The sequence below is a fragment of the Canis lupus genome, chromosome 3 (genome assembly GCF_011100685.1).
Source record: "Canis lupus familiaris isolate Mischka breed German Shepherd chromosome 3, alternate assembly UU_Cfam_GSD_1.0, whole genome shotgun sequence".
NCBI lineage: Eukaryota > Metazoa > Chordata > Mammalia > Carnivora > Canidae > Canis > Canis lupus.
The window spans coordinates 1,941,919-1,969,162 of record NC_049224.1 but is presented as its reverse complement, the minus strand read 5'-3'; the positions used below and the strand labels follow the sequence as shown (position 1 = coordinate 1,969,162).

The 27,244-nt window shown below is 39.7% G+C and overlaps 1 protein-coding gene and 1 long non-coding RNA gene across 19 annotated transcripts in view; one reads left to right on the top strand and one right to left on the bottom strand.

The window, feature by feature from the left end:
• Positions 1–27,244, bottom strand: part of TMEM232 (transmembrane protein 232) — a 249,087-nt gene that overhangs the window by 8,708 nt on the left and 213,135 nt on the right. For 10 of the 16 annotated variants that reach the window (XM_038532155.1, XM_038532156.1, XM_038532157.1 and 7 more), the window contains one exon: positions 23,731–24,354. In XM_038532155.1, coding sequence (XP_038388083.1) covers positions 24,163–24,354 — 192 coding nt within the window. In that variant the 3' untranslated portion in view covers positions 23,731–24,162. Of the gene's footprint in view, positions 1–643; positions 948–4,295; positions 4,421–8,025; positions 8,165–8,351; positions 8,482–23,730; positions 24,355–27,244 lie in introns of those variants that run through there. The other 6 variants (XR_005356520.1, XR_005356519.1, XR_005356523.1 and 3 more) reach the window with 4 other exon arrangements.
• The window catches only part of LOC106558507, an 86,210-nt gene continuing 64,801 nt past the window's right edge, over positions 5,836–27,244 (top strand). Inside the window, exons 1-2 of one of the 3 annotated variants that reach the window (XR_005356527.1) lie at positions 5,836–6,199; positions 23,390–23,506. This is a non-coding gene — a long non-coding RNA (uncharacterized LOC106558507). The remainder of the gene's footprint in view (positions 6,200–23,389; positions 23,507–27,244) is intronic. The other 2 variants (XR_005356526.1, XR_005356525.1) reach the window with 2 other exon arrangements.

The window sequence follows — 27,244 nt, the reverse complement described above, 5'->3', positions numbered from 1 at the left end:
CAAAGCAGCAATTGGCCAGAGCCAAAGAGTGTTGCCCCATCTGAAGGGCATATGTTCTCCAGTGTCTGAGTCCTTATGATCCTATTATTTCTCTGAAAATGAGGGTGAGTTTCAGTTGACTTTTATTATTGCACTGGCATTGGTATTTTCCTCAGATTTAAGCACTGTCTTTAGGCACATATCTCCATCAGAGGTAGAAAATGAAGAGGTAAAGAAATCAAAGAATAAAAATGGGCTGTTATTTCTCTGTGGAAGTGAAAGTATCACAGATGACTCACCCATTTGCATCCTTGCTCACTCCCTACAGATACTTCAGTTTGCAATCCTAGCTCTAAACCCTTCTCGATTAGGAACACCAAAACTGCCTTTACCAATCCATCATTTTCTCCACATAGAAGATTGCTGCTTCTGCTTGAGATTGTTTCCTGACTAAATCTTTCACACCTTGTTGCAGTCCCACAGAGTATTTAAACAGCTCTTTCAGAACTTTTATTTAAATATTAAAACAAATATTTGTATTCTTAGGAAAGCAGAGACATATTATAAAGTAGCTAATTACTCTTAAAATCATCTAGCATCTCATTAACTTAGCACATTTGTATGAGTTGGTTTTCTTTGGTGTAAACAACACAAACAAACTAGGTGATTTAATTAAAAGGGAATTTATTAGAAGGACATGGGATGGCACCATGGACAGTGAGAGAACTGAAGAAAACCAGGCCTCACTTGATAGGAACAGATACAGCTCAGAGAAGTTGGGCGGATGGAGCAAATGACAGTTTTATCAACATGCTGCTGATGACAAGTAACATCTCCAAAAGGTTTTTGGTTTTTATTCTTCTATTAACTCAAGACTCAAAGTTCAGATGTGCAGATGGCCTGGGGTGAATGACCCTTGTCTCTAAGCGGGGGAAGTCTATATACCTTGAATGACAGTCTCAACGAAACTACAAAGAGTGAAGGAGAGGTAATTTCATATTAGAAAATCCAGATGTTGGGGCAGCCAGGTGGCTCAGTGGTTGAGCATCTGTCTTCAGCTCAGGTCGTGATCCCGGGGTCCTGGGATTGAGTCCCACATTGGGCTCCCTGCCTGGAGCCTGCTTCTCCCTCTGCCTGTGTCTCTGCCTCTCTCTGTGTCTCTCATGAATAAATAAATAAAATCTTTAAAAAAAATCCAGATGCCTTTGATGAGAAAAAATAGAGAATAGTTGCCAGAATACAGCTAAATCCCACTACAGGATCCGTTAAACGTAATCTAGCAGATGACTTCTAATGTCTTTAAATTGTGCAGTGTTTCCATACAAAAATAAGGTGACTTGCTTTGTTCTTTTGACACGTCCTCTGCTTATATTTGTACTCAGTTTTATATTCTTTTTCAGAAAACTCCCCCAAGTTAAATAAGCTTTAGGGTTCAAATACCTACATCTCTCCTGAAAGAATTAAACACAGCATTCACAATGCAATTTTTTAAATCAAGGAGACGTTAAGACAGACGCAAGGTAAGTCCTACGTGGGATCTGCATCAAACGCTTTTTTCTCCCACTCCATCGTCTTTCACCTTCTCTTCTGCCACTTTCTATCCCTCTCTTTCTACTCAAGAAACAGAAATGAAGATAAGGGTAAGACGTCATAACAAGACAGGGGAGGGTCAGAAAGCAAGAGAGATGCCATGTTGGAGGCAAAGAATTAGGGCGGATATCAGAGAAAGAAAAACAATTTTGAGGTACACTACGATTCTAAGTTAAGCCTCCAGCAAATTTAGATGTTGAAACTGCATTCATATATTCAACGTTACTGCATTTCAGTTTTGAAACATGAAGAAGGCACGACGGCAGAGGGCTGGAGGTGGGCCGGCAGTCCACGGGGAGTGTGGCGGAAAAGAGGGGTGGAAAGGGAGAGGCCAGGCCGTGGTCGGGGGGCAAAATAGGAGGAAATTTCATGCATGGAAAAGGCCTACACCCAGCCCACACCCACACCACTGTTTTGATCTTGTAACTAATTCTTCTTTGCTTCCCCTGTCTCCCAGCTCAGAGGATTTGCTTAAAGTTATAGCCAAGCCCTGCTCAACACATTCCCCTCTCCCACACCTTCCCTCCTCACTCCCAGCCCACACCACACGCAGCAGAAAAGCAGTTTAGAGATCTCCCGTTGCTCCCTCACAGGCCCACGCTGCACACTGATCACTTCCAGCTTACTGCTTTTTAAAGATTTTTGAATTATATTAAAAAATAGGGGCTCATAGTATATGCTAAACTCAGTTACCAGTTCATCAGCCCAAATCCCATTGTGTTTCTATTGTAATTCTTCCCTCCAGCATAAATAATTCCTCTGCTTTTAATAAGTCTGTGCGGCCAGTCTGCAGCTCATAAGCTTTAGATATTCTCTGATACCATTTTTTTTTTAAATTTCCTGAGCCATGAATGGTCCCTGACAGCTCTCTGCCAAGGAATTGTTTTAGCTTCTGACAATCTATGGATAGCTGAAGCCACATGGATCAAAGTAAGAATATGGGACATCCTCAGTTATCCCAGCAAATCCTGAGGGAAACGAGTGTTCTGTCCTGAAGCATCAGCGTAGATTAGTGGGTTTTATCTAGCTGAAAGTGATGGCAAAGAGGGCCCTACACATTGGGAGAAAACTCCCAAATACATTTTGACACTTAGGTCTATTCATCTTCTATTCATCTGCCTTATGGTAGTTTAAGTAGACTTTCTAATTCCATGCACAGTAGAAGAGATTTATCACTTAAAATTTTCCCTGGAATTGAAATACCAAGATTGAGGCTTGTCTGTGTGTACGAGGGACTTGGACCCTTCCTATAAGGAGTCAGGCTGACAGTATATGATTGTATAATCATGAAGGACAATCAGTAGAGGATGTGTCAAAAACATGAAGTGAGTCATCTTATTTTTCTTTGTATCGAAACGTCACAGAATTTAAAGACATTAGAAGTCGTCTCTAGATTACAGCGAACGGATCCTGTAGTGGGCTGGGAATATTCAGCTGCAGCGTGGGCCTGTGAGGGAGCAACGGGAGATCTCTAAACTGCTTTTCTGCTGCGTGTGGTGTGGGCTGGGAGTGAGGAGGGAAGGTGTGGGAGAGGGGAATGTGTTGAGCAGGGCTTGGCTATAACTTTAAGCAAATCCTCTGAGCTGGGAGACAGGGGAAGCAAAGAAGAATTAGTTACAAGATCAAAACAGTGGTGTGGGTGTGGGTTGGGTGTAGGCCTTTTCCATGCATGAAATTTCCTCCTGTTTTGCCCCCCGACCACGGCCTGGCCTCTCCCTTTCCACCCCTCTTTTCCGCCACACTCCCCGTGGACTGCCGGCCCACCTCCAGCCCTCTGCCGTCGTGCCTTCTTCATGTTTCAAAACTGAAATGCAGTAACGTTGAATATATGAATGCAGTTTCAACATCTAAATTTGCTGGAGGCTTAACTTAGAATCGTAGTGTACCTCAAAATTGTTTTTCTTTCTCTGATATCCGCCCTAATTCTTTGCCTCCAACATGGCATCTCTCTTGCTTTCTGACCCTCCCCTGTCTTGTTATGACGTCTTACCCTTATCTTCATTTCTGTTTCTTGAGTAGAAAGAGAGGGATAGAAAGTGGCAGAAGAGAAGGTGAAAGACGATGGAGTGGGAGAAAAAAGCGTTTGATGCAGATCCCACGTAGGACTTACCTTGCGTCTGTCTTAACGTCTCCTTGATTTAAAAAATTGCACTGTGGGGGCACCTGGCTACCTCGGTCAGTAGAGCATGTAACTCTTGATCTTGGGGTTGTGAGTTTGAACCCTATGCTGGAGGTAGAGATTACTTAAACATTTTTTTAAAATGTTTAAATGTTTTAACTTAAACTCAGAACCCAGAGATCAAGACCTGAGTTGAGATCAAGGGTTGGATGCTGTTAGTGAGTGAGCCATCCAAGAGCTCCTAATTTTTGTTTTTTAATTGCACTGTGAATGAAGTGTTTTAACTCTTTCAAGAGAGACGTAGTTATTAGAGCCCTACAGCTTATTTAATTTGGGGGAAATTTTGTGAAAAATAATATAAAACTATGAATACAAATTTAAGGTCAAACATGAATGGTCTCTGGCTTCCGATTCTAGTTTATATGGGGAATAACCAAGGAACCTTTATGAATCATACTAAGAGCAACATCAACAAAACGGATTAAGTGAACATCTTTTCCTAGCAGGATAATGGAAGAGAGTAGATAGAATAAAGGCTTGATAAACTGATTTCCAGAGAAGAGCAAGTGCTGCCTCGTTGAACAGAGTAACATAGCAACTTCTGTACCTGAGGGATGGTTGTTCCTCTGGATATGGGTGGATAGAGATGTAGGTCTGCTGTCGGCGAAGACTCTGCGGGGGCAGAAACAGCTGAGTTTTTCATGATACTGAGATGGCAGGAGATGTTTACATCTGGAAGAGTCCAAACAAAGAACAAATTACTTAGCCAAGTAAGTTTCCCTAATCTGAATATTACTAAGAAATCAGCCATGGAGGAGGGGCTGAGAAGCAGAGAGAAATCACATGTTGTTCCTTGGATCTCGGAGCACTGCCAAAGCTGAACTCAAAGATAAAACAAAATGCCTTACACTAAATCCCAACCTTCTTGCACCTGAAATATGGGCAAGATTAAAAAGGCAGTGATGATACAGGAAAACAGAGACAGGGCTGATCCCAGGTGAACTCAGGAACTAACGCTGTGAGTAGTTTCAGGTCACGTTGACTCTGTAAAGATTTTTAATGCCAGCACCTTTACCCTAACTGGCGAAGAGGGGCAGTGGCTTGCACTCTCTGGCAATGAAGCAAAATGAATTAAAAATTTCATACTGCTTTTTATATACAATATTCACAATATAGTAAAATATCATGATATATGATGAAGCACGAAAATTGGTTTCATTACCAAGGGGAAAAAGTCAATGTAAAAAAATTAGAAGTGCCTCAGATACTAAAATTAGCAGCTACAGAATTTAGCATAATTATGAAAAAGAAGGAATTCATGAGAAAAGATCAATAGAATGGTTCAAGAGATGAAGTATTCTGGGAAATGTGCAAATTCTAAAATAAAAGAAAAATGAATTCAATTTCTAAAATTGAAATTTATACCATCTCAAAACAAATTGGAGAGCATTACTTAAAGATCTTCAGTAGAAAATTTCTAACCAAAGAGCGTAGTAAGGAAAAAGGTAGGAGAAAAATAAATAGGGCAACTGTAACTTCTGGGAATTAATAAACCATCTAAAATGTGTGTATTTGGAGAATACACAGAAGGAGGGGGGAAAAAGAATGAGGCAGAAAGCATGTTTTACAAATAATGGCCAGAATTTCTCCAAATTTAACAAAAAATATCAATCTGTAGATCACAAAGCTTAACAAACTCCAAATAAAAACCTCAAGTAGGGGATCCCTGGGTGGCCCAGTGGTGCTTCTCCCTCTGCCTGTGTCTCTGCCTCTCTCTCTCTCTCTCATGAATAAATAAAATCTTTAAAAGAAAAAAAAAAAAACCTCAAGTAGGATAAAGAAAACCACACCTTGGGATACATAGTCAAGTTGCTGAAAGTCAAAAGGAAAGAAAATATTTTTAAAGCAGCCAGAGGAGAAAAAGACATATTATCTCCCAAAGGAATCACTGTCAGGATGATAGCTGGCTTCTCACCAGAACCCTCGCAAGCCAGTAGATGGCAGGATGACTGATTCTTCCAGATACTGCGGAAGATGTGGAGCAAACAGAACTTTCACGCACGGCTGGGGTGGCTGTAAAATACACCAACTGTGTAAGATGAGTTGTTGCTATGGAGGTCAACATTTACTATCTATGACCTAAGCGTCGTACCCTTAGCCACGGCCCTGGAGAAAGGTGTCGGATGGGCACGTGTGCTGCTGAAGCGGGAAGCGCTGGGGAGCAGGGCTGGGTGAGCACATGACGGGTGCGGCAGACACCTGAGAAGCCGAGCCCTGCAAGGGGCTGTCGTGGAAGCCGGCGGACCCTCCGCCGACCTCAGGCACAGGCATGACGGTGACACAGCTGCTGTGTTTGGCCAGCGTTGGGCGACGGTGTTGTGAAGGTCATCGCAGCAACGGGCAACCAGCCAACTCAAGAGGCCAACCCACCGCTTCCACTCACGTGCGTCTTGCTTCCGAGGCCCACAGTGCACCCTGTTGTTTGTTTCGCAGACAAACGTGGCGTTGTAGGTGAGCTCCCGGGAAGGGGCGCGTGTGCCACCAGCACCGGACCCCCGTCTCCTGTGTCTACCTCTCCTTCAGGGGAGCCCACGGTTGCCCGGGCGCCAAGGCCCGGTGCGGCCTTCCTGCAGGCGGGCCAGGTGGCGGGCCACGGCTCTTGCTCGGCTCACAGCAGTTGTTAGGGACCCTCCGCTGTAGGAGACACTCCAATTCTAAGATGCTAACATGTGGGTTAAATGTGCTTCTTAGAATCGCTGGAAAATGCCACATCCCCAGTCACTATATTTGCAGCCAGAGCTGCTGTTTCTGGAGCTGGACTCACCTTTCCCAGGGATGTCCATTCTCTTCAAAACGGCCTGATTTCAAGAAAGGCCTTAGAGAGGACTTCCTGTGTCTCTCCTACGCCTCTGTCTGCTGAGTACCTTTTGGCTCCCGCTGTATATTCTTTCTCTTTCTTTCTAAAATTCAGCATGTTCCAGAATTTCCTTCCTTTGCTGCTGCATAGCCTCCCGTGGTCTGTACAGAGCACTACGTGCTCCCCCATCAGTGGCCACACGGGTTACTTCCAGCTTTGGGCTAGTGGGAATGGCCCTGCTGCCACCCGGGGTGCCCACCCCTTCCACTACCGAATACTCAAATAATGGTGAGGGGACGCATATGGGAGGAGGAGGAGGGGAGAACAGGATCTACAATCCGTATTAGCCAAATATTTCAGAAGTATTGTTCCCGCTGTCATCCGGGAACATCTCCTTAATGCTGTGATCTCAGAGACACAGAGATAAGTCGTCAAACAAATCCACTCGGTTTTCAAGGATATTAGTGTGTACGTGAGAATGAATCTGTTATCAGTTCTCCTCACAGAGGAGTATGATCTTAACATTACAAATGCAAGTCAATAGAAGAACTAATTGCATTTGATGCTGGCGACACTGTTTTATCCCACTTCTTACAGCAGAAGAGGATTGGGAACTCAACCCCAAGCCGTCCCATCTCTTGAAAATACCGTTAGAGGAAAAGCCACTGCCAAATCGAGTCAAACCTGTTTTTTGTGCCATTGATATGGCAGCTGTAGGTGAATGAGGGCCACCTGAGGGCCACCGAAACACCCACATGCACCCATTCTGAGCCCCCACTGCGAATTGTGACTCTGCTTAAGGTCGGAGCAATCCTAGCCGTTGATGTGATCGATACATTCCTTTCTTATTGAGAAGAAATGAGAAAAATAGCCAAACTCTTTCTCTTTTTTGAATAGAGCACCAATAACACAAAGAGCATTCTTTTGCAGCATAAATTATGTATATTTTAATTAATTTATTTATTTTAAAAAATATTTATTTATTCATGGGAGACAGAGGGAGACGTGGGACTCGATCCCGGGACTCCAGGATCACGCCCTGGGCCGAAGGCGGGCGCTAAACCGCTGAGCCACCCAGGGATCCCCTATATTTTAATTTATAATGTACTTTTTTTCCAATACAACTTTAAGGTGGTTGAGTCAGTTTTAAGTTTTGTTGTTTGGTTTTACTTTCGTCAAGTTTTGTTTCCTACATTTTGTAAATCTCTAAACGTTTCCAGTAGGAAAAATATGTAGATTCATCTTTATGTTATAACTTACCCAAAGTGTTGGATTTAACTTGAAATCTTTTCAGCTCCTAAATCACCATTTTATGATTTAAGTTCTCAGCACAGCATATTAAGCCTTTGGTGAGTTAAATAACAACTTCAAATGAGAAATCATATTTTTTAACATAAATTTCACAGATTAGGCTAACGTTCTGGGTTTGTTTCAACATCCCCCTGTGATAATTTCCCACCACTCAGTAAAGATTCCAAACCGTGAACCGTGGCTTTCATAGTTCTGCGTGATATGGTCCAAATTTACTTCTAACTTCACCTCCTTTCCGTGCCTCTGGGGCCTGCTCTTCTCCAGCCCCTGTGGATTCCTCGCTTCTCTTCGAACAGACTCATGCGCTCCTATCGCATCAGGACAGGCTGGGTTATTCTGCAGTAATGTATTAACTCCAAAATAAAAAACTCTTAAAACCAAAGGTTTTGTCTTGTTGGGTCTACCTTTTTTATTAAAGGGTATACAGGTGAGAAAACGCTCAATACCTTGACCACCGTTAATTATTGCTCTGAAAGGAGAAAAGAAGAAACGTACGTTTTCCAGCTGACAAGTAAATGCTTCAATCCAGAAGTGACACACATTATTTCTTTCCACGATTTGTTGGACAGAATTTGCCGTAAGACCCATCACAACACAAAAGGGCCAGAAACTACATTCCATGTGCCTGGAAGGGAGGAAAAGAAGAAATATTAAGCAAAAATAAAAAACATGAATTACTACTTCAGGCATTTTTTTAAACTTGTTTTTAAAACTGATGGGGATGCTCTTCCCTCAGGAAATCAGATGACACATTCTCTTTCTTCCAATTTTGCCAAAATCCTTAGAAAGTTCATCCCTAATAACCCCATCTAAAACAACTTTCCCTCATTACTCTCTCCCTACCTGCTTTATTGTTATCCTCACATATCCCTATCTGACATTATATCCTATTTTGTTACTTGTTTTATACACCTAGACATATATATACACACCTATATATATTTTAATACATAAAGTACTATATTTTCTTTCATGTTCATTGATTCATTGATATACTCAGTTCCTAAAAGAGTCTCAGGAACTCAGCAGACAGCAAATATTAGCTAAATGAGTTAATAAATGAATGCATGTATCAGATTGTTATGTAGTATTTAGATTCTCTATCCATCTATATATTTAAGAGTAGGTTTCATTTATATGTTGCAAATTTAGTTTAATAATACATTTTAAATATAAAGAAAATAGATTCTGAGGGTTTTTTGTTGTTTATAGTTTTTTGAGAGTAGCTTTCATTTATATGTTGCAGGAATGTAAATTTAGTTTAATAATACATTTTAAATATAGAGAGAAAATTTAGTTTCTGAAGGGTTTTTGTTGTTGTTTAGTTCCTGAAGTTTTATAAAACTACTTGGATCTTCCTCAAGAGACTCCCTCTGCTGGTTATCCTGGGGCAGGGCAAAACTGAAGCTCCGTCTATTTTAAAATTGTAGGAAAATCAAGGAAATCAAAGAAAATCTAGGAAATCGAGACATTCTTTTTTAAAATTTTAATTTGGGGTAGTTAGTACAATATAGTGATTGAACAATTCCTTATATTACACAGTGCTCACCAAGACAAGAGTATTCTCAACCCCCTTATTTCAAGCACCACCACCCCCACCCCACCCCTCACCTCCCGCTCCATCCACCTGCCCTCTGGTAACTGTTCTCTATAGTTAAGATTGTGTTTTTTGGATGGTCTTTTTTTCCCCCTTGGTTCATGTATTGTTTCTGAAATTCTACTTATGAGTAAAATCCTACGATATTTGTCTTTCTCTGACTGGCTTATTTCACTTAGCATCATACTCCCTATTTCCACCCGTGCTGCTGACGGCAAGATTCCATTCCTTTGTATGGCGGAATATTATTCCATTGTATGGATATGTTGCTCCCTCTTTATCCATCTGTCAGTGGGCACTGGGGCTGCTCCTATAATTGGGCTATTATCCATGCTCCAGTAAACAGGGGTCCCTGTGTCTTCTTGAATCAGTGTTTTTCTGTTCTTTGGGTAAATATGCAGTAATGCAATTACTGGATCATTTGGTAGTTATATTTTTAATTTTTTGAGGAACCTCTATACTGTCTTCCACAGCGGCTATACCCGTTTGAATTCCCACCAACAGTGCATGAGGCTTCATTTTTCTCCATTATCTTCACCAATACTTGTTGTTACTTGTGCTTTTTATTTTAGCCATTTAGCCAGATGTGAAATGCTATGTCCTTGTGGTTTTGATTTGTGTTTCCCTGATGATGAGTGATGTTGAGCATCTTTTCATATGTCTTGACCATCTGTATGTCTTCTTTGGAGTAATGTCTGTTCATGTCCTCTGCCCATTTTTATTTATTTTTTTTCTTCTGTCCATTTTTAAATGGATTGTTTTCTTTGTGTCAAGTTGTGTGAGTTCTTTATATATTTTGGATACTAATGATCAGATACGTCATTTGCAGATATCTTCTCCTATTAGGGTAGGTGTCTTTTAGTTTTGTTGGGTATTTCCTTTGCTATGTGGAAGCTGTTTATTTTGATGTCATATTAATAGTTTATTTTTAATTTTATTTTCCTTGCCTCGGGAAAACATATCTAGGATGATGTTGTTGTGGCTGATGACAGAGAAATTACCACCTATCCTCTCATTGAGGAGTTTTATGGTTCCAGGTTTGCATTTAAGTCCTTAATTCATTTTGAGTCTACTTTTGTGTGTGGTGTAAGAAAGTGGTCCGCTTTCATTCCTTTGCATGTTGCTGTCCACTTTTCCTAACTCCATTGTTGAAGGCACTTTTCCCACTGCATATTCTTGCTTCCTTTATCAAAGAGTAATTGACCATATAATCCTAAATTCATTTCTGGGCTCTCTACTCTTTTTCTCTTAACCTATGTGTCTATTTTTGTGCTAGTACCATACTCTCTTGATTACTACAGCTTTGTAATATAACTTAAAATCTAGAATTTTGATACCTCTTTTTCAAGATTGCTTTGGCTATTCAGGGTCTTCTGTGGTTCATACAAATTTTAGGAGTGTTAGCAACAGTTCTGTGAAAAGTGCTGTTGGCATTTTGATAGGGATTTAATTAAATCTGTAGATTATTTTAGGAAGTATGGACATTTTTACAATATTTGTTCTTGCAATCCATAGGGATGGAATGTCTTTCCATTTGTTTGTGTCATCTTCAATTTCTTTCATCAATGTTTTACAGTTTTCAGAGTTAAGTGCTTTCATCTCCTTGGTTAAATTTAGACCGAGGTGTATTTTATTTTTGGTGCAACCATAAATGGGATTGTTCTCTTTTCTTTCTGCTGCTTCTTTATTAGTGTATAGAAATGCAGCTGATATGCGTACATTGATTTTGTATCCTGCAACCTTACTGAATTCATTTATCAGGTCTAATTGTTTATCAGTGGAATCTTTAAGGTTTTCTATGTAGAGTATCATTTCACCTGCAAAGAATGAAAGTTTTACTTCTTCCTTACCAGTTGGAATACCTTCCCCTTTTACTTTCTGATTGCTATAGCTATAGCTTCCAATACTATGTTGAATAAAAGTGGTGACAGTGGACATCGTTGTCTTGTTCCCAACCTTGGATGAGAAGCTCTCAGTTTTTCACCGTGAGAATGATGTTCTAATGCTATGGGTTTTTCATACACGGCCTTTATTATAGTGAGACATGTTCCCTCTAAACCTTATTTTGTGGAAGGTTTTTATGAAGAATTCATGTAGTACTTTGTTAAACGCTTTTCCTGCATCTATTGAGAGGATCATAGGGTTTTTACCTTTTGTCTCCATTGATGTGATGTATCATGTTGATTCATTTGTGAATATTGAACCACCCTTGCATCTAAAAATAAATCACACTTGATCATGGTGAATGATTTTTAAATGTATTGTTGGATTCAGTTTGCTAATATTTTATTGAGGATTTTTTCATCCGTGTTCATCAGACATATTGGCCTGTACTTCTCTTTTTTTGGTTAGTATTTTTATCTGATTCTGTTATCAGGGAAATGCTGGCCTCGTAGAATGAATTTAGAAGCTTTCCTTTGTCTTCTGTTTTTGGAATAGTTTGAGAAGAATAGCTATGAACTCTTCTTTAAATGTTTGATAGAATTTTCCTGTGAAGCCATCTGGTCCTGGAGTTTTGTTTGTTGGGAGTTGTGGATTACTGACTCAACTTCATTGCCGGTAGTCAGATTGTTCACATTTTCTATTTCTTCTTGATTCAGTTTTGGGTGGTGATATGTTTCTATGAATTTATCCATTTCTTCTAAGTTGTCCAATTTGGTATATAATTTTTCATTATTTTATAATCCTTTGTATTTCTTTAGTATCAATTGTTATTTCCACTCTTTCATTTCTGATTTTGAGTCTTTTCTCTCTCCTTCTCTCCCTCCCTCCCTCTGAATTTCTCCTATGAATCTGGCTAAATTTTATTGATCATTTCAAAGAACCAGCTCCTGGTTTCATTGATCTATTTTTTTTAGCTTCTATACCATTTATTTGTGTTCTACTCTTTATTATTTCCTTCCTTCTACTGTTTTGGGTTTTTGTTCTTTTTCTAGCTCCTTTAGGAACATGGTTAGGTTGTTTGAGATTTTTCTTGCTTCCTGAGGTAGGTCTGTATTGCTATAAACTTCCTTCTTATAACCACTTTTGTGACATCCCAAAGATTTTGGAATGTTGTGTTTTCATTCATTTGTCTCCATGCACTTTTTAAAATTTTCCTTTGATTTCTTGGTTGACCCATTCATTGTTTAGTAGCATGTTATTTAACCTACATGTATTTGTGCTTTTTCCAGGTTTTTTTTCCTGTGGTTTGTTTCTAGCTTCATACTATTCTGGTTGGAAAAGATATATGGTATGACTTCAATCTCTTTCAATTTGTTGAGACTTGTTTTGTGGCCTGCTATGTAATCTGTTCTGGAGAATGTTCTGTCTTCACTTGAATACAGTATGTATTCTGCTTTTTTAGGTTGTAACGCTCTCGATATATCTGTTAAATCCATCTGGTGCAATGTGTCATTCAAAGCCATTGTTTCCTTGTTGATTTTCTGTTTGGATGATCTTTCCATTGATGTAAGTGGGGTGTTCAAGTCCCCTACTATTATTGTATTACTATAGATTACTTCCTTTATGTTCGTTATGAACTATTTTAGGTATTTGGAAGCTCCCATGTTAGATGTGTAAATATTCACACGTGATATATCTTCTTTTTCTCTTGTTATCATTTTTGTTTTAAAGTCTATTTTGTCCAGTATTAATATTTCTGCTCTGGCTTTTTTTCACATCGCTTTACATAATAAGTGTTTCTCCATCCCCTCACTTTCAGTCTGCATATATCTTTAAGTCTGAAATGAGTCTCTTGACTATGAGGCAGCATATAGATGGGTCTTGAATTTTTATTCATTTCATCACCCTTTGTCATTTGATTGAAGCATTTAGTCCATTTGCATTCAAAGTAATTATTGATAGGTATGTATTGTTGCCATTTTGTTACTCATTTTGTGGTTGTGTATTTTTAATTTCATGCATTGTGTTCTTCATCTCTGATTGGTTCTTTTTATCTCTTTGTTAAGGCTCTCACTGATGTCCTCCACTATTTTTTAAAGTCCATTGAATGTCTTTATGATTATTACTTTGCCTTCTGGATCAGGCATTTTACCTATCTTCATTTCACTTAGGTATTATACTGTGGTTTTGTCCTGTTCTTTCTTTTGGGACTTATTCTTCTGATTCTTCATTTTTGTCTCACTCTCTCTTTTTCTGTGTTAGGAAAGTCAGCTACATCTTCTGCTCTTGAAAGTAGTAGCTTTATGAGGAAGAGATCCTGTAATGCCTTGCAGAGTCATCTTTGTACCAGAACCTGGCACTTCAGGGGTGTCTCCTATGTGTGTTGCATGCAGTCTGCTGTTATGGCTGAGGCACTTTGGCTTTTGGTCCAATCATCTGCAATGGCTCTTTGCTTGTTGTGGTCAGTGTTTGTTCCCTGTGATATTAGTGGACTCGTCTGAGGCATTTGTCAGAGATGCAGTAGCACCAAACTACAGGGTGCTTTCCCTGTGTTGTTCCTGAGAAATTTCATTGCTTGGCAGAGTTTGCAGCCAGACCAGCTTTCTTCCTCCCAACTGGCTACTGGGGCCACAGTCTAACCCACGTGTGTGGTTTTGTTTCCCTCTCCCCAGGGCAGGAGTTACTTTGGAGGGGTGAATGTCCATTAGAGCTCTTTGTACACTGCGAGGCTTGTGGCCCTGATTAGGATGGGCTCCCACCAACAGTGTATTGGAGGGGGTGGATCCACAACATGCTTGGGGGTGGGCATGCAGTTTTAGCAAGGTTCACATGATGGCCCTCTGTGAGAGAGGGTCTGCTGCTGCTGCTGCTGCTGGGACCACATCTGACTGGATTGGATTGGGCAGATCCACAGAGTGCATAAGGGCAAGGTGCCCAGTGTTTGCAATATTTGAACTGGTCTTCTGTGGTAGGGGCCTGCAGCATCTGGACTGAGGCCGGCCTGTTGAGAGAGGCCTGATCCACTGAAGTGCTGTTGGGCAGGTTGTGGTACAAAATTTAGGTAGGGAATGCTGGCACCGCGCTGGTTCCTGCAGGTGACCACAGCTGGTTCTAGCTGTTTATGCTGAGGGGCAAGGGAGGAAAATGGTGCCTGCCAGGTCCTTTGTTCCTACAGGAGTCTTCCAAGGTTTCTTGTTCCTCTGGAACATGCTTTGAGATTAGTAAATACCTCTCCCTTCTGTGTGTGTCAGGCAGTTTCCAACTGCTGCTTCTATGTATGATCTCTGTGGGCTGTTACGCGGTCTCCTTAAGGGCAAGGATTCAGTTTCCTGTCACCATCCAGGCTCTCCCAGAGTCCAGCCCACTGTTTCTTAAAATTCCAGGTTTTGAGTCCTGCTGGTTTTAAGAACTCACAAAATTTGGCCCCTCTGGTTTCCAAAGCCAGAAGTTACAGGGATCTGTCCTCCCTGTGCAGACACCGCCCCCTCCCCCCCCCCCCCCCCCCACGGTGAGATCGTCTGTTCCTCTTCCTCCCAATCACCCATGGATCCCTCCCTCCTGAAGACAGTCCTGGGGTCTGTTTTGCTTCCCACAAGGTCTCCACCCTTCCTACTCTCTTCTCTACAGTTAGCTGTGGAGTCGGTTCTACTAGCCTCAGGTTATTTACACTGATGTAGGTGTTATCTCGTTGCATCTGCAGGATGAGGGTCCTTCTACTTTGCCATGTTCCTAGAGAGATTATGTAAATATTGGCTTGTTTCTTTGGGGATAACTGCTTTGCCTTTTAGACCCTCTCCCTCCCATTCTCTTTTCTAAGATAGCAGTTGAACACACGGAGGAGAGATATGGCTCATGTAAGGTAGTGGGGGAGCAATTGAGTTCTGAAATCTCTCCAGGGTCTGCTGGGTTTTCCCTGACCCCTACTGCAGAGTGGACAGGCCAGTACACGTGCTGTACCAATGTGTCCCGACGTGTATCTAACCCTCTCTATTTGGGTTTCTTGTGCTAACACCAGAGCTCTGGCTTCTCATCTCACCCAGACATCACACTGTCTCTGCAAATGGCTGTATGTAATACCTCCCCCTACTTAACAGTTCCTCGGTGGTGCAGCAGGTCATGCACTAGCCTCAGGTGCTCAGGCTCCTTATCTATCTGGATATTTACAAGCACCCCTAACCTTGAGGTGGGAGGGCGTTAATCACTCTTAAGTCTACTGCTTCTAGTCCTTACTCTCCACAGTCTCCCTGCCCAGTGTAGGGTTGGGCCCTCTCTTCCTCAAGACCCATCTTTCCTCTCTTCTCACAGACCACAAGTCCTGTGACCTGGGAATCATGTTAGGAGGTGAATGTGGCCAAAGGAATTCTACTACAGGTATACTATGACCTTTGGTTTTGGTTGAGAAACTTTCGATGGAGAAGCCAAATGAGACATTAGAGCTAAAGATGGACAGGAGTTGATATATTTGTACAGTATCAGAAGCATGCCAGTATTTATAATACCTGTACAAAATTAATTTTCTAAAGGCTTTAATGTGCTCACAAAAGTAACGTGAATGTGAGGAAGAAATGTAACAGACTCTGTTAATGAACTTGGAGTCAGATAACCTGGGAAGGGTACTACCTTTTCTACACAACCCGGATGATTCTCCTTTCTCACAGAATCTTCCCCACTGTGTCCTGACTCCAATATTATAAATCCTGGCTTTGATGTCAGTTACAATGGGGTTAAACTACATCCCGTTTTGTGTGTTATGTGTGATGTGCAAGCCTTTTGCACTTATAATGGACATGGAGCCAGCAAGTAGATGGTAAGCTCCATGAGAGTAGGCCCACCATGACACCCACAGCACAACAGGCCATGGTGTAAAGGGGTACCCATTCACTGCTGTTTAATGAGCATGCTTCTCTAAATGAGCTTTTTAGTTTTATAAAAATATTTTAAACCCTCTCTCATGTCATTCATTCATTTATCCATCCATTCAATAATTCCAGAAACCTGTACTGAAAACTTGCTGTGGACTAGAAACTGTTATAAGTTCTGAGCAATAACATCATTGAGTAAAAATACAAAATCTTGGCTCTCAAGAAGTTTATCCTCTTTCTTTCATCATCCTTGTGACTGTCACTATTTTTAATCCTAACATTGCTATATCATTGCAGAGTCACTGTAGCACATTGCTTAAGAACACAGGCCTGGGAGTCACGTAAGTCTGATTCAAAAGTCCCACTTCTTAGCTCTGCAACCTTGAACATGTTGACTCACCTCTCAAAGCCTGGATTCCTCATATGTAAGAAGAGATAATAGTACATATGTCCAGAGTTGTGCAAAACTAATAATTAAATGTGAAGCATTAACATGGTATGGCCTACAGTAAAACATAAGGATTCAGTACACATTGGCTTTATCATCCTCCTCCTCCTTTTCATCTTCCTCCTCCTCATCACCATCCCCACATTCACTTGCCTGCTTATTATCCTTCTTTATAATTTGTGCCGTGCTATTTGGTTATCCAGGGCGATTTAAGGAGGCAAGTGAACAGGAAATGCAAGCTTTAGAATTATAGCAAAAGGTAAAGAAATAACAAGACCACCTTTGTAAATCCAGATTTTAATACCTACTTTAGTTTCCAAAACCTATTTCACTGTCCCCGGGGAAACAGACAGTGCTACGTCTACAGGCTTGGATTAATACTCCATTTCGCTTTTCACAGGCACATTTAAAATATAGCCATCTGTGTTCTTGTGAGGTATGGTGGTGCTTAAAATTACCTGCATTATATTGATGTAGAAGTGGTACAAGACATAAGAAAAAGAGTTAGGAAATCTGAGTTAAAATCCAAGGTTTGCCTTTTGAATTATTTATGCCTTATATCTAGTTGCAACTATTACCAAAATCCCTTTCTTTAAATTGTCTTTATGTGTATAATTGACACACAATGGCACATTAATTTTCAGGTATACAACATAGTGACTCAACTTCTCTGTATTTTATGCTGTGCTCACCACAAGTCTAGTGCCATCTGTCACTACACAGCAGTATTACAAGATATTAACTATATTCCCTATGGTGTGCCTTTTATTCCCATGACTTATTCATTCCATAACTGGAGGTTTCTGCCTCCCACTCACTTTCACCTATTTTGCCCATCCCTCCACTCATCTTCCCTCTGGAAGTTATTCAAAAAATTAAAAGAAATAACCATATAATCCAGTAATTCTCTGGGCATTTACCCAAAGAAAATGAAAACACTATTTCAAAAGGAAATGTGCACCCCTGTGTTTGTTGCAGCACTATTTACAGTAGCCGACATACAGAAGCAACCCAAGTGTCCACTGATAGACGAATGGATAAGGAAGATGTGATACAAAAATCCTTTTTAAAAACTGATTTTCTTCAAGGTTCAAACAATACCTAGTTCACAAATGCAACATGTCAGTAAAATAGAGTCAAGGAACAGGCAAGAAAATCTCCATTTGCCTGAATTGAGTGACTCTACAAAGAACACAGAAATGGCACAATCAAAACTTTTTCCTATTGGCTATACCTCTGCTTCCCAGATACAATTTGTTGTTTCCAAACCATCATAATAATAACTATACAATGGGATCAATACAGAGTAGTGTCTCTGAATGATCACTGAAAACAGACATGACCTCACTTGGCATTTCATGAATTGTCAAGCTTTTTAAGAATTTTAACTTTTTAATTCTTTTGAGACTCATTAAAACTTTATTATCAATTCAACTTTATATACTTGTATTTTTTCTTCTATATTCTCTAATTCATAAGTGGCATGATATGAGAACCTCAGAATGGTATCATAAGCAGAACTGTCCTTTGGGTAAGACTCTTGATTGCTATTATTTTTTCCAGATCTGTAAGGAAGTGCAGTGTGGTCGCTAAGAGCTCACAGACCTAAGTGACATCGTTGCACATTACTTCTAAAAGTCTCTGTTTTCTTGGGTTTCAGTAGACATGGTTGTACCAGCCATCTAGTTTTGCTGTATTCAGTGAACTAATAAATATCTCATGTTTAGCTTGGTGAACTGTAAGGGCTCAGTTTTCTCATCTGTAAAATGAAAGTGCTGGATTGTTGATTCTAAGCACTAGCACTAACATCTTATGAGCTATTTCATTCCTCCTTATCATCTCCCTATTTTCATGAGTATTGGTTTCATCCGTGTTGGCCCCAAGGGTCGTCATTGGTTCTAGGGTTTTTCTTCAAGGTAATTAAAGAATAACTAGGTGTTAGACTTATTTTCACCCTTCTCCTTAACCCGGGTATGGGGAATGATTGATGGCTAACTTAAAAGAAAGATGATTTCTCGGCAATATATTTCTCTTTGGCTTTTGGTTGTGTGGGCCCACCAGGAAGCTACCAGTGGTCAGTCCTCCTGAGAATTTAGCATTTAGTCAAACTCAGTTTTCCAATGAAATGAAAGAAATGTCTTTAATAGGAAACTTGAGAGTAAATAATCAAGGCATCACAGGAATTCTAGTAGTCTGTGTTTAACCCCTACCATGTTCATTAATTCATAAAAAAGAACTTGCCTTTTCCAATGTAGAGTAGGCTTGGGAAATTTCACTAGAAAGTTGGATACCACAAAGATCTTCCAACTAAAAAGTGCTCTGGAAATGCATTTCTTTTTGTTTACTTTTGACTTTCCAATGAAGCAGGAATAAAAAAATAACAAGGCACTAGGTATTATATTATGTAAATAGGTCCCTTAGCTAGAATGATTGGAGGAAAAAGTGAGCTTGAATAACATTAGAGCCAAATTATCCTTGAAATCTATGTCACTATGAAAAGTGCATGTAGCTCAAAAGTAACCAAATCATCAACAAAATTTGCAAAACTATATAAATATGTGAATTTATGCTATAGAAGATGATAATTTAAAATGAGTTTTTCTCTAAATTTCCAAACACATCCTACATGTCAGAGAAGATACCTAGAATTAGTACAAGGAGACTTAGAAATACTTTGTCTTAAGTGGCCAGCCTAAGACTGTGAAGTACAGTGTGGGCTGAGTTTATTACTAGACGTGTCTTAAAAAAATTTTTTTTTATTTATTCATGAGAGACACAGAGAGAGGCAGAGACACAGGCAGAGGAGAAGCAGGCTCCCTGTGGGGAGCCCAATGCCGGACTCGATCCCAGGACCCTGGGATCATGAACTGAGCTGAAGGTAGATGCTCAACCACTGAGCCACCCAGGTCCCCCTAGACATGTCTTCCTATACAGTCATTGGCAGAGCAGGTTTTCAGGACTTCTGTCTTTGTGTTCAGCCCACAGGAAAGGTGATAAATATCACCAATCACATATAAAATAAATAGGGGTCTTCTTGTTCGTATTTCCACTTCAGCAAATGGAGACAAGAGGAGGAATGACGTGACTTCATGAGACCTATGGTGATTTTAAGTGGGAGTCACCAGCTCATCAAAAGCGAGAGCTTCCTGTATAAGCAGTTGGACAAAATTTGAAAGCAATCACCAAGAAATTAACTTTGGAAGTCAAGGTCCGTGAAACTACAGGCCAGTCATTCTCAACCAGGAGAAATTCTATTCCCCAGGGTACTTTTGATGGTCTGAACTGGCAAGAGGGGGCGTGGGGGGAGGGGAGGCAGGGCTGCTACTTATATATTGTGGGTAGAGACCAAGGATGCTGCTTAAGTAGCTGAAAATACACAGAAGGCCCAACGCTCATTAAAATAATTTCCCAACTTAAAATGTCAAAAGTGTCACTACTGTAAATCCTTGCTATCGGACTATGTGGTATGGACATAGCAGGATGGTTGTGGTGGTACATGGAAAGAAGGAACTGCATTTACTACTCATACACTGTAACTTTCTTTGGATTTACTGATATAAAAGATTCCAAAAAAGTGAGAAAGATCATCATAATCAACTAGTAGACAGTTGCCATCGTATGTCCCAGAGAGGATTTTTACTGGTAAGAACAGAAGAATCAATTACTTGTATTATAATTGCTAAACATTATGATAGAGTTTCTAAAATTGTTGCTCTGAGTTTGTTTTTCTACTACCTCTTCATGCCCCCAAACACCCACTTAGTAATGTCAGAGTACAGATATTTATTTTGGGTGTTTTCTTCCCTAAACTTGTCTTTGGCATGCCCCACAAACCTTTCCAAATCTTTTGATTTACCTTTACTAAATAGCACTAGGGGAAATGCTAATTTTCTTGTTGCTGCTACTCAGAATTTATTTACTATTTGTCTTTTCTCTCTTTGTCCCCTAATGTATGTCTTTTAATTTCTAATACCCTAGTAAAACTGGCTAAAATTCCTATAAATATTTCATTCTCAGTAAGGTAAAACATTTATTAGGTAGTTTATGTGGAAAAGAAGCTGCTCTGTTAGTTGTTAAGAGAGATCTATAGAGAATTCATAGTAAATTAATGTAGGAAGACCTGGTTTTCTTCTTTCAAAATAAGTGTAAACATAGAGTGAAAGTAGCATAGAAACGAGTCATGGAAATGAGTTTTAGGTAGAAAGGGATTTAGACCCAGGGAAGGTAACACTTCCAAGCAATGGAGGCACTTAAAGATGAGTCAATATACACGGAATATGTTTCTCCTTCTTCTCTTTCTTCCTCCTACCAACTTGAAGTGAGAAGACTGGGAAAATAAGTAACTAGGGCTCAGAAACCATCAGCCGAACATACTGGAGTCACTGAGAGACTCCACCTGGTGCCCAACCCAGCCTGAGACTCAGACAACACTTGAGGAATCGTGAGGCAAAATCAATACGAAAAGTAAATGACAAAGAGTTCAGTTCGTGTTAGATTAAGTGCTTACTGGAAGGATAAGGGTTAGTAATAAAGATAAGTTATAATAAACTTGCTTTACATTTACATTAACTTAAAAGAAAGTGATCCTTTCTTCCAAGTTTGTTTGTTTATTATTTATTTATTTATTTATTTATTTATTTATTTATTTATTTATTTATTATTTATTTATGGTCTGCAGAAAGCTTACAGAAAAGAGGGCCAAAAATGCAGAAGAAAAAAGGGGTTGGATTAACTTGTAGTGCATGGACTAGTATGTTCTACATATATATATCATACTACGTGTTTTTCTTTTTCCAGTTATTTAACTAATGTCTTTCAGCCCCAAACCCCCCCTTCCATCTGCTTTGTGATACTGGGGACAGGGGCACTGGAGGAAGAGCTCAGGATGGCAAAGGAAGACTCTGACTCTTCCCATTTTCTTGCTCTTCTGCAGCGTGATTTGAGCCATAGACGATTTGTTCTTGTTCCCTTTTCTTTCCACGTCCCCCAAACTGCTTTATTGTGCCCTGTCAGGTCCCCGCAGCAGTAGGGCAGCACCTTCCTGTCAGAGGGCTGGGCCTCACTGTCTGCAGCTTGTCTTTCATGCTTCTGGACTCTAATAATCCAGCCCTCTTTCTTTCTGATGCTCGGGCCATAGAGGTGGAAGCAGTTTCTTGCACTTAGTGTTGTTTTTATGTTTCTTTTTCATGTTCTCAATTCTCTAACACCTTTCAAACAATTCCTTACATTGAATTCTCTCCTAAAATGACATTTTCCTCATTAAGTTCTGACTGAGGCCACTCTTTACACAAATTGTACCCATCTTATAAATGAGCAACCTGCAGCTCCAGAGGGTTCGGTGACATACCCAATGTTTCACAGCTAGCAGGAGGCATAGTTAGAATGGGAACCCAGATCCACAAGCCCCAGCCTTTTCTAACATTCCAGGGTATAGGAGGAAAATGAGGAGAGATGTGTGTTGCCAGATTCAAAGACTTTTAAAGAATAAGAATAATTTTAGAGAATAATTTAAGAATAAAGGTATAAACATTCTGACTAATCATCTCTCTCCCTCTCCATATGAGTGCGTATGTACACACACACACACACACACTATTCTTTTTTTGCTTCCTTACAAATCTCCACTACTATGATAGAAAAAGAATTACTTTTTTTAAAGGCATAAATCCATAAGGAGAAAATACGATAGTACACTGGGAAATACTAAGAAAACTGTGGAAGTCAGGAAGCAGATGAACAAGTGGGAACAGACTAAGCAGGGTAGAAAAATAATAAAAAAAACCTGCCTGCAGTGGGGGAGCCTTAAGGCAGGCTAATCCATGCCCCAGAGCACCTGAATGGTGCAGGAATTGGAAGCACCAGGTTTGTGTGAAAGTGGTTCTGAAACAGCAGGATTTGCTGACATTCTTCTAAGTGGTAGTGAAGTTTCCAGAGCTCCCTGCCCACAACTCCCAGCCCAGGGGTTTCCTCTCTCACAACCTATCAGAAAGGTTATGACCTAAAAGGGCGGGCTGGTGAGGCTGCTACCACTGCAGGGCCGAGGAGAGAGCAGTTGGAATGGAAGGACGGTAGAAAACTGTGGGTGGAAGTGAGGGATAAGGGATTCGTTCCTTCAAGGGGGATACTGAATAGTTGATGGAGCAAGATTTTCCACAGGATGAAATTCAGGGAAAGGAGACTGACTGGCCTGCTGTAGGAGAGATTTCCTTTCATATGTGAAGAAAGCACAGACTAATGAAGATACCTTCATTGGAAAGGTGCACTGGGAGGTACTGTCTCTGAGAACTGACTTAATCTCCGTAAGAGGAGACAAGGATGACATAAAAGGTTTGGGGAGAGCAACATATATTTGAAACATCCCTATTGGGAATCCATATAATGAAGATACCCTTCCTCCCTTCCATATTTCTATGGTGTTATTGTTGTCTTAAAGAATGATACTGTCAATTCACATAATATGGGTCACAAATTTATCCCAAAATTATGTGATTTTAAGAAGTCAGTTGCCAACGTTTTTAAGACTTAACAACTTTTATTTTAAAAAGTAACCCTATTTAAGATCTCCTTCTTGAAAGACTAGTGTAGTTGGGAACTCTACTTGGGTGGGGTAGGTAGTCCATGGCCCCTTTGACTTATGCTACCTTCCTAAGCTGGTAGGCATTTGAGTTTAACACCCCCTACAAAGTAACTGTTTTTTGAGTATCAGAGAAATTGAGGTGTGATCATTATCTATATTTTTCAGAAAAGGAGCGTGAGCCATCATGGGAACACCAACCCAATATTCTTATCCATTGAATGGGAGTTACAGAAGAATTGAAATGCGATTTTAAAAATGACTCCTAATTGGCTGAATCCCTCGGTAGGTGTTCCTGTACCTTCCAAGACCATCCACACCCATCCTCATAAACTCTTCTGACAAAAGGTAAAACCTGTGCCTCTCAGTGAGCTCCTTTGGTATCCACCAAAGACCAAATCATCTTGAGATGACTGATCTGTCCAAAGTTGTTTCTCTACTGCATCTTTTCAAATTCAAGTTTCTGACATATAGTTTGATGTGGTGTTGAGAAGGAAATACAAATCCAAGCAGGTGCCTTACTTCTTTAATTTGTATAATAGTTAATATAGGAGTATCCATTGGTGCGCATTCTATTTTCAAGAAACAATTCTTAATGTGGCTCATTAATAATTTGCAATTCGTTTCCATCTAACTGTCCACTGAAAACCAATGCTCTGAGAATCATTGATTACATAGGCTGTATGATCACAAGAAAAAAAGTCAATTATGAAAAGCTCTAGCCATTTTTTTGAAAATGTTTAGTAGAATCACTTCACTCAAATGCAAGTAAGAACTGCTAATTTAGGACTAAGGTATAACTATTCAAAAGTCTGCACTAGGATAACAATTCCTAAGAAATGGCTTCCAGTTAATTAGAAGAAATGTTTGCTAACATCTAGCTATCTTGGTCTCTTTCATGCAATTTCTGTCATATGAACTTCAGTTCATTGTGGGGTTTGTCATTTTATTTCTAATGAAACTACTTCAGTCCTAGGAGGAAGTTCATAGGGTTTGGTTTGCTTATGGAGTTTTTCTTCTCTTCTCTTCATAATTTCTCTGAAGTGTTTTTCTTCCTGTAACTCTTTGTCTTTACGTTCTTGGGCCTCACATGCTGCATCTTCTTTCTGTCGAATCTCAAGCTCTTTCTGCCACTGTCACAGAGAGAAAGTGTCATATAATTTTCCATGAAAAAAATGAAAAAAATTACTTTAGCTTCTCAAAATGCAGATCCTATTATCCAATTATCTCCTCAGTTTTTCTCAGAGATTCTTGGACTTTGAACCCAACCATAACTGGAAAAACACTGGCCACACTCAGGGAGGCTATCTCACTCCCTCCCCTCAAAAAAGAGAAAAAGAAGCTGGTGTTCCCTCTTAACATTTTTAATAATAGTAATTCAAAGGAAGAAATAATAGGATTTACTTTTTATATTACAAAGGAATTTCATTTCTTCATCAATATTGGTATTTACATGACATCATGGAATTGTAAAGTGAAAAATCAAGCCAAAGTAAAAAGAAAAACCAGATTAAGGCAGAAGGACAATTTTGATATTATTGTAGATGAAGTGGAAAATGAAATTAAAGGGAAGACAAATGCTGATTCTGTAACAGACAAATGTGGAGACTTCTAAGGGATTCACCTCAATTGAACATGTTAATTAATGACAAAATAACATTATCTGGAGGCAAAAGTTCTAAAACTCAGTAGTTGGAAGTAAGAACCATAAATCAACCAAACATCATCAGGAGGACCCTTCTTCCCTCTATCTTTAATGAACAAAGTGGTGAAAGAGATGATAATCTGTCTTCAAGCTGGATAAAAACGTCCAGAGGAGAATGACCTCAGCATGAAATGTTGGAAATTTCTAAAGACACTTCCTACCCTTGCTTATTTCTTGTTTTGTTACCCTAAGCCCACCAGTACTCACAGACAACCAAACTATCCTTGATGACCTATCAATTAACTTATAAATTACTATAAACTAGTGCTATGGATTATAACTGTTATTTAAGGTATATAGATATTAATAAGCAGGACTAAACCACAGAATTCACATCAAATCTCTTAGTAGCCTTCCTTTGGAAACATACTCAGAGTAAATATTGAACAAGAGATTTTAATAAAACTATATTCTTCATTGTTCTTACCCCCAGTTAAATTTTAAAGACATAAGAAATACAAAGTTACCTTGATAACTATAATACCCATCTGTGACATATAATTTTTGTCATAGAACAAACTAAATAATACTGTTTGGCAAAATGACCAATTTTATGTTGTAGCATGAGAGTGGTAGTTGGTGTAATAATGACAATATCTATAAACAAAGACAACTAATCTACCTTATAGGAGAGATTTCACTGTACTTCGTGACCTTGATCTTTACATTGTGAAAAATCAACAGAGGACTAATTCTTAAGAACTCTCAGTAAAATAGAATTCTTTGGTTTCCCAAACAGCATGTACAAAAGCAGTAATGGGGTGTATATTGCTAATGCCTGGGAGGTGGCTTCTGTAACGCTGGTATGAGAAGGTGGCATAGCTGAAATTCACCATCACATTATGATCCTTCTTTCGGTTATCCCCGGGAAAAAAGTAAACTTTTCTTCCCCCTTTATGTCTCTGTTGACCATGACAAATTCAATCTGGTTAAACCATTGTCTTGTCTTTACTTTTATCTGCCATTATTATCATCAGTTGTGAATGCAGCAAGCAGGACATAGGTATGCTTGATGCTGATGGGAAACAGAAGCACCATTTACTGCTTTATTTAGCCCATTCCATCAGGTTTTGATCACCAGGCTGTGGAATACCAGCAGTGCATCAGGCACCTTAATATATGCTGATGTAATAATTAGAGGTATGTGCCTGACTGTTTGCCTATTGTCGCCACTTGATAAAATTCAATTGACTTCATGGGACAGTTAAACTTGGAGTCTATGCGTGTTTTTGCTTCTTATCAATACCACAGATTCCACCTTTCCACCCCTGTTGGATTAGGAATTTTAAACCAAAAAATTAAGCAACTATGAAAACCTGAATAGAAAGGTGGGTTTGGAGTCTGGAAATCTGGTTTTGCGTGCCGACTCAGTCACTTACTAACCTCAAAACCTTGGGCAAGTAACTGCACTGTATACTACCATTTTTACTGATATGTTTTACAGGTTGGGAGGATCACATTAATACAAAAGCAAATACATGTACAGAGCACTACTGCTGAAGCTCTCTGAAGGGAAATGAGACATACATGAATTATTTTTTAAAAATGTAGTATTTGGAAAGAATTCCATAAACCTTCCCAAATCAATACTACAAACTATTTGCTGAGGCTAGCCACATATCAAACAATTTGGATACACTATCAACAGATCCAAGGCAGCAATTACCTATCCTTGGAAAGCAAAAAAGGTAATGTTTTTTATTTCCTGGCCTCCTCTCTACCATTCAAAAGAATGTCCTCTGTCTCTTTAGCCCTAGGAAGATGTGTTTAATTACAAAGTGATCAAAGTCTTATTAATCTTTCAAGAGTAAAGACTGGTCACTGTAAATTGAGTCAAAGACTTTTGTTCTGTGGAGTTTTTTTTTTTTTTTTTAAGATTTTATTTATTCATGAGAGACACAGAGAGGCAGAGACACAGGCAGAGGGAGAAGCAGGCTTCCGCGGGGAGCCCGATCCGGGACTTGATCCCGGGACCACAACCTGAGTTGAAGGCAGACACTCAAGCACTGAGCCCCCCAGGTGCCCCTGTTCTGTTTTTAAAACTACACTACATATATTTATATATACACATTGGCAATTTCCTATCCCTTGTAATCTATCCTAGATCATTTAGTTGAGGTGAATAGTAAAATACAGATGCTGTAATTTACGAACCCTTACCGATTCTTGATAATGCCCTGAATATATAATATACTGGTTTAGCAGAAACTTCATTAGTGAATAAAAGAACAATACCACAGCTCCCGTTTTGTGATTCCAGTCTCCAAATCCCAATACTTTTGCTAGAGTCACTTCAATGTTAGCTACATGATAACTAT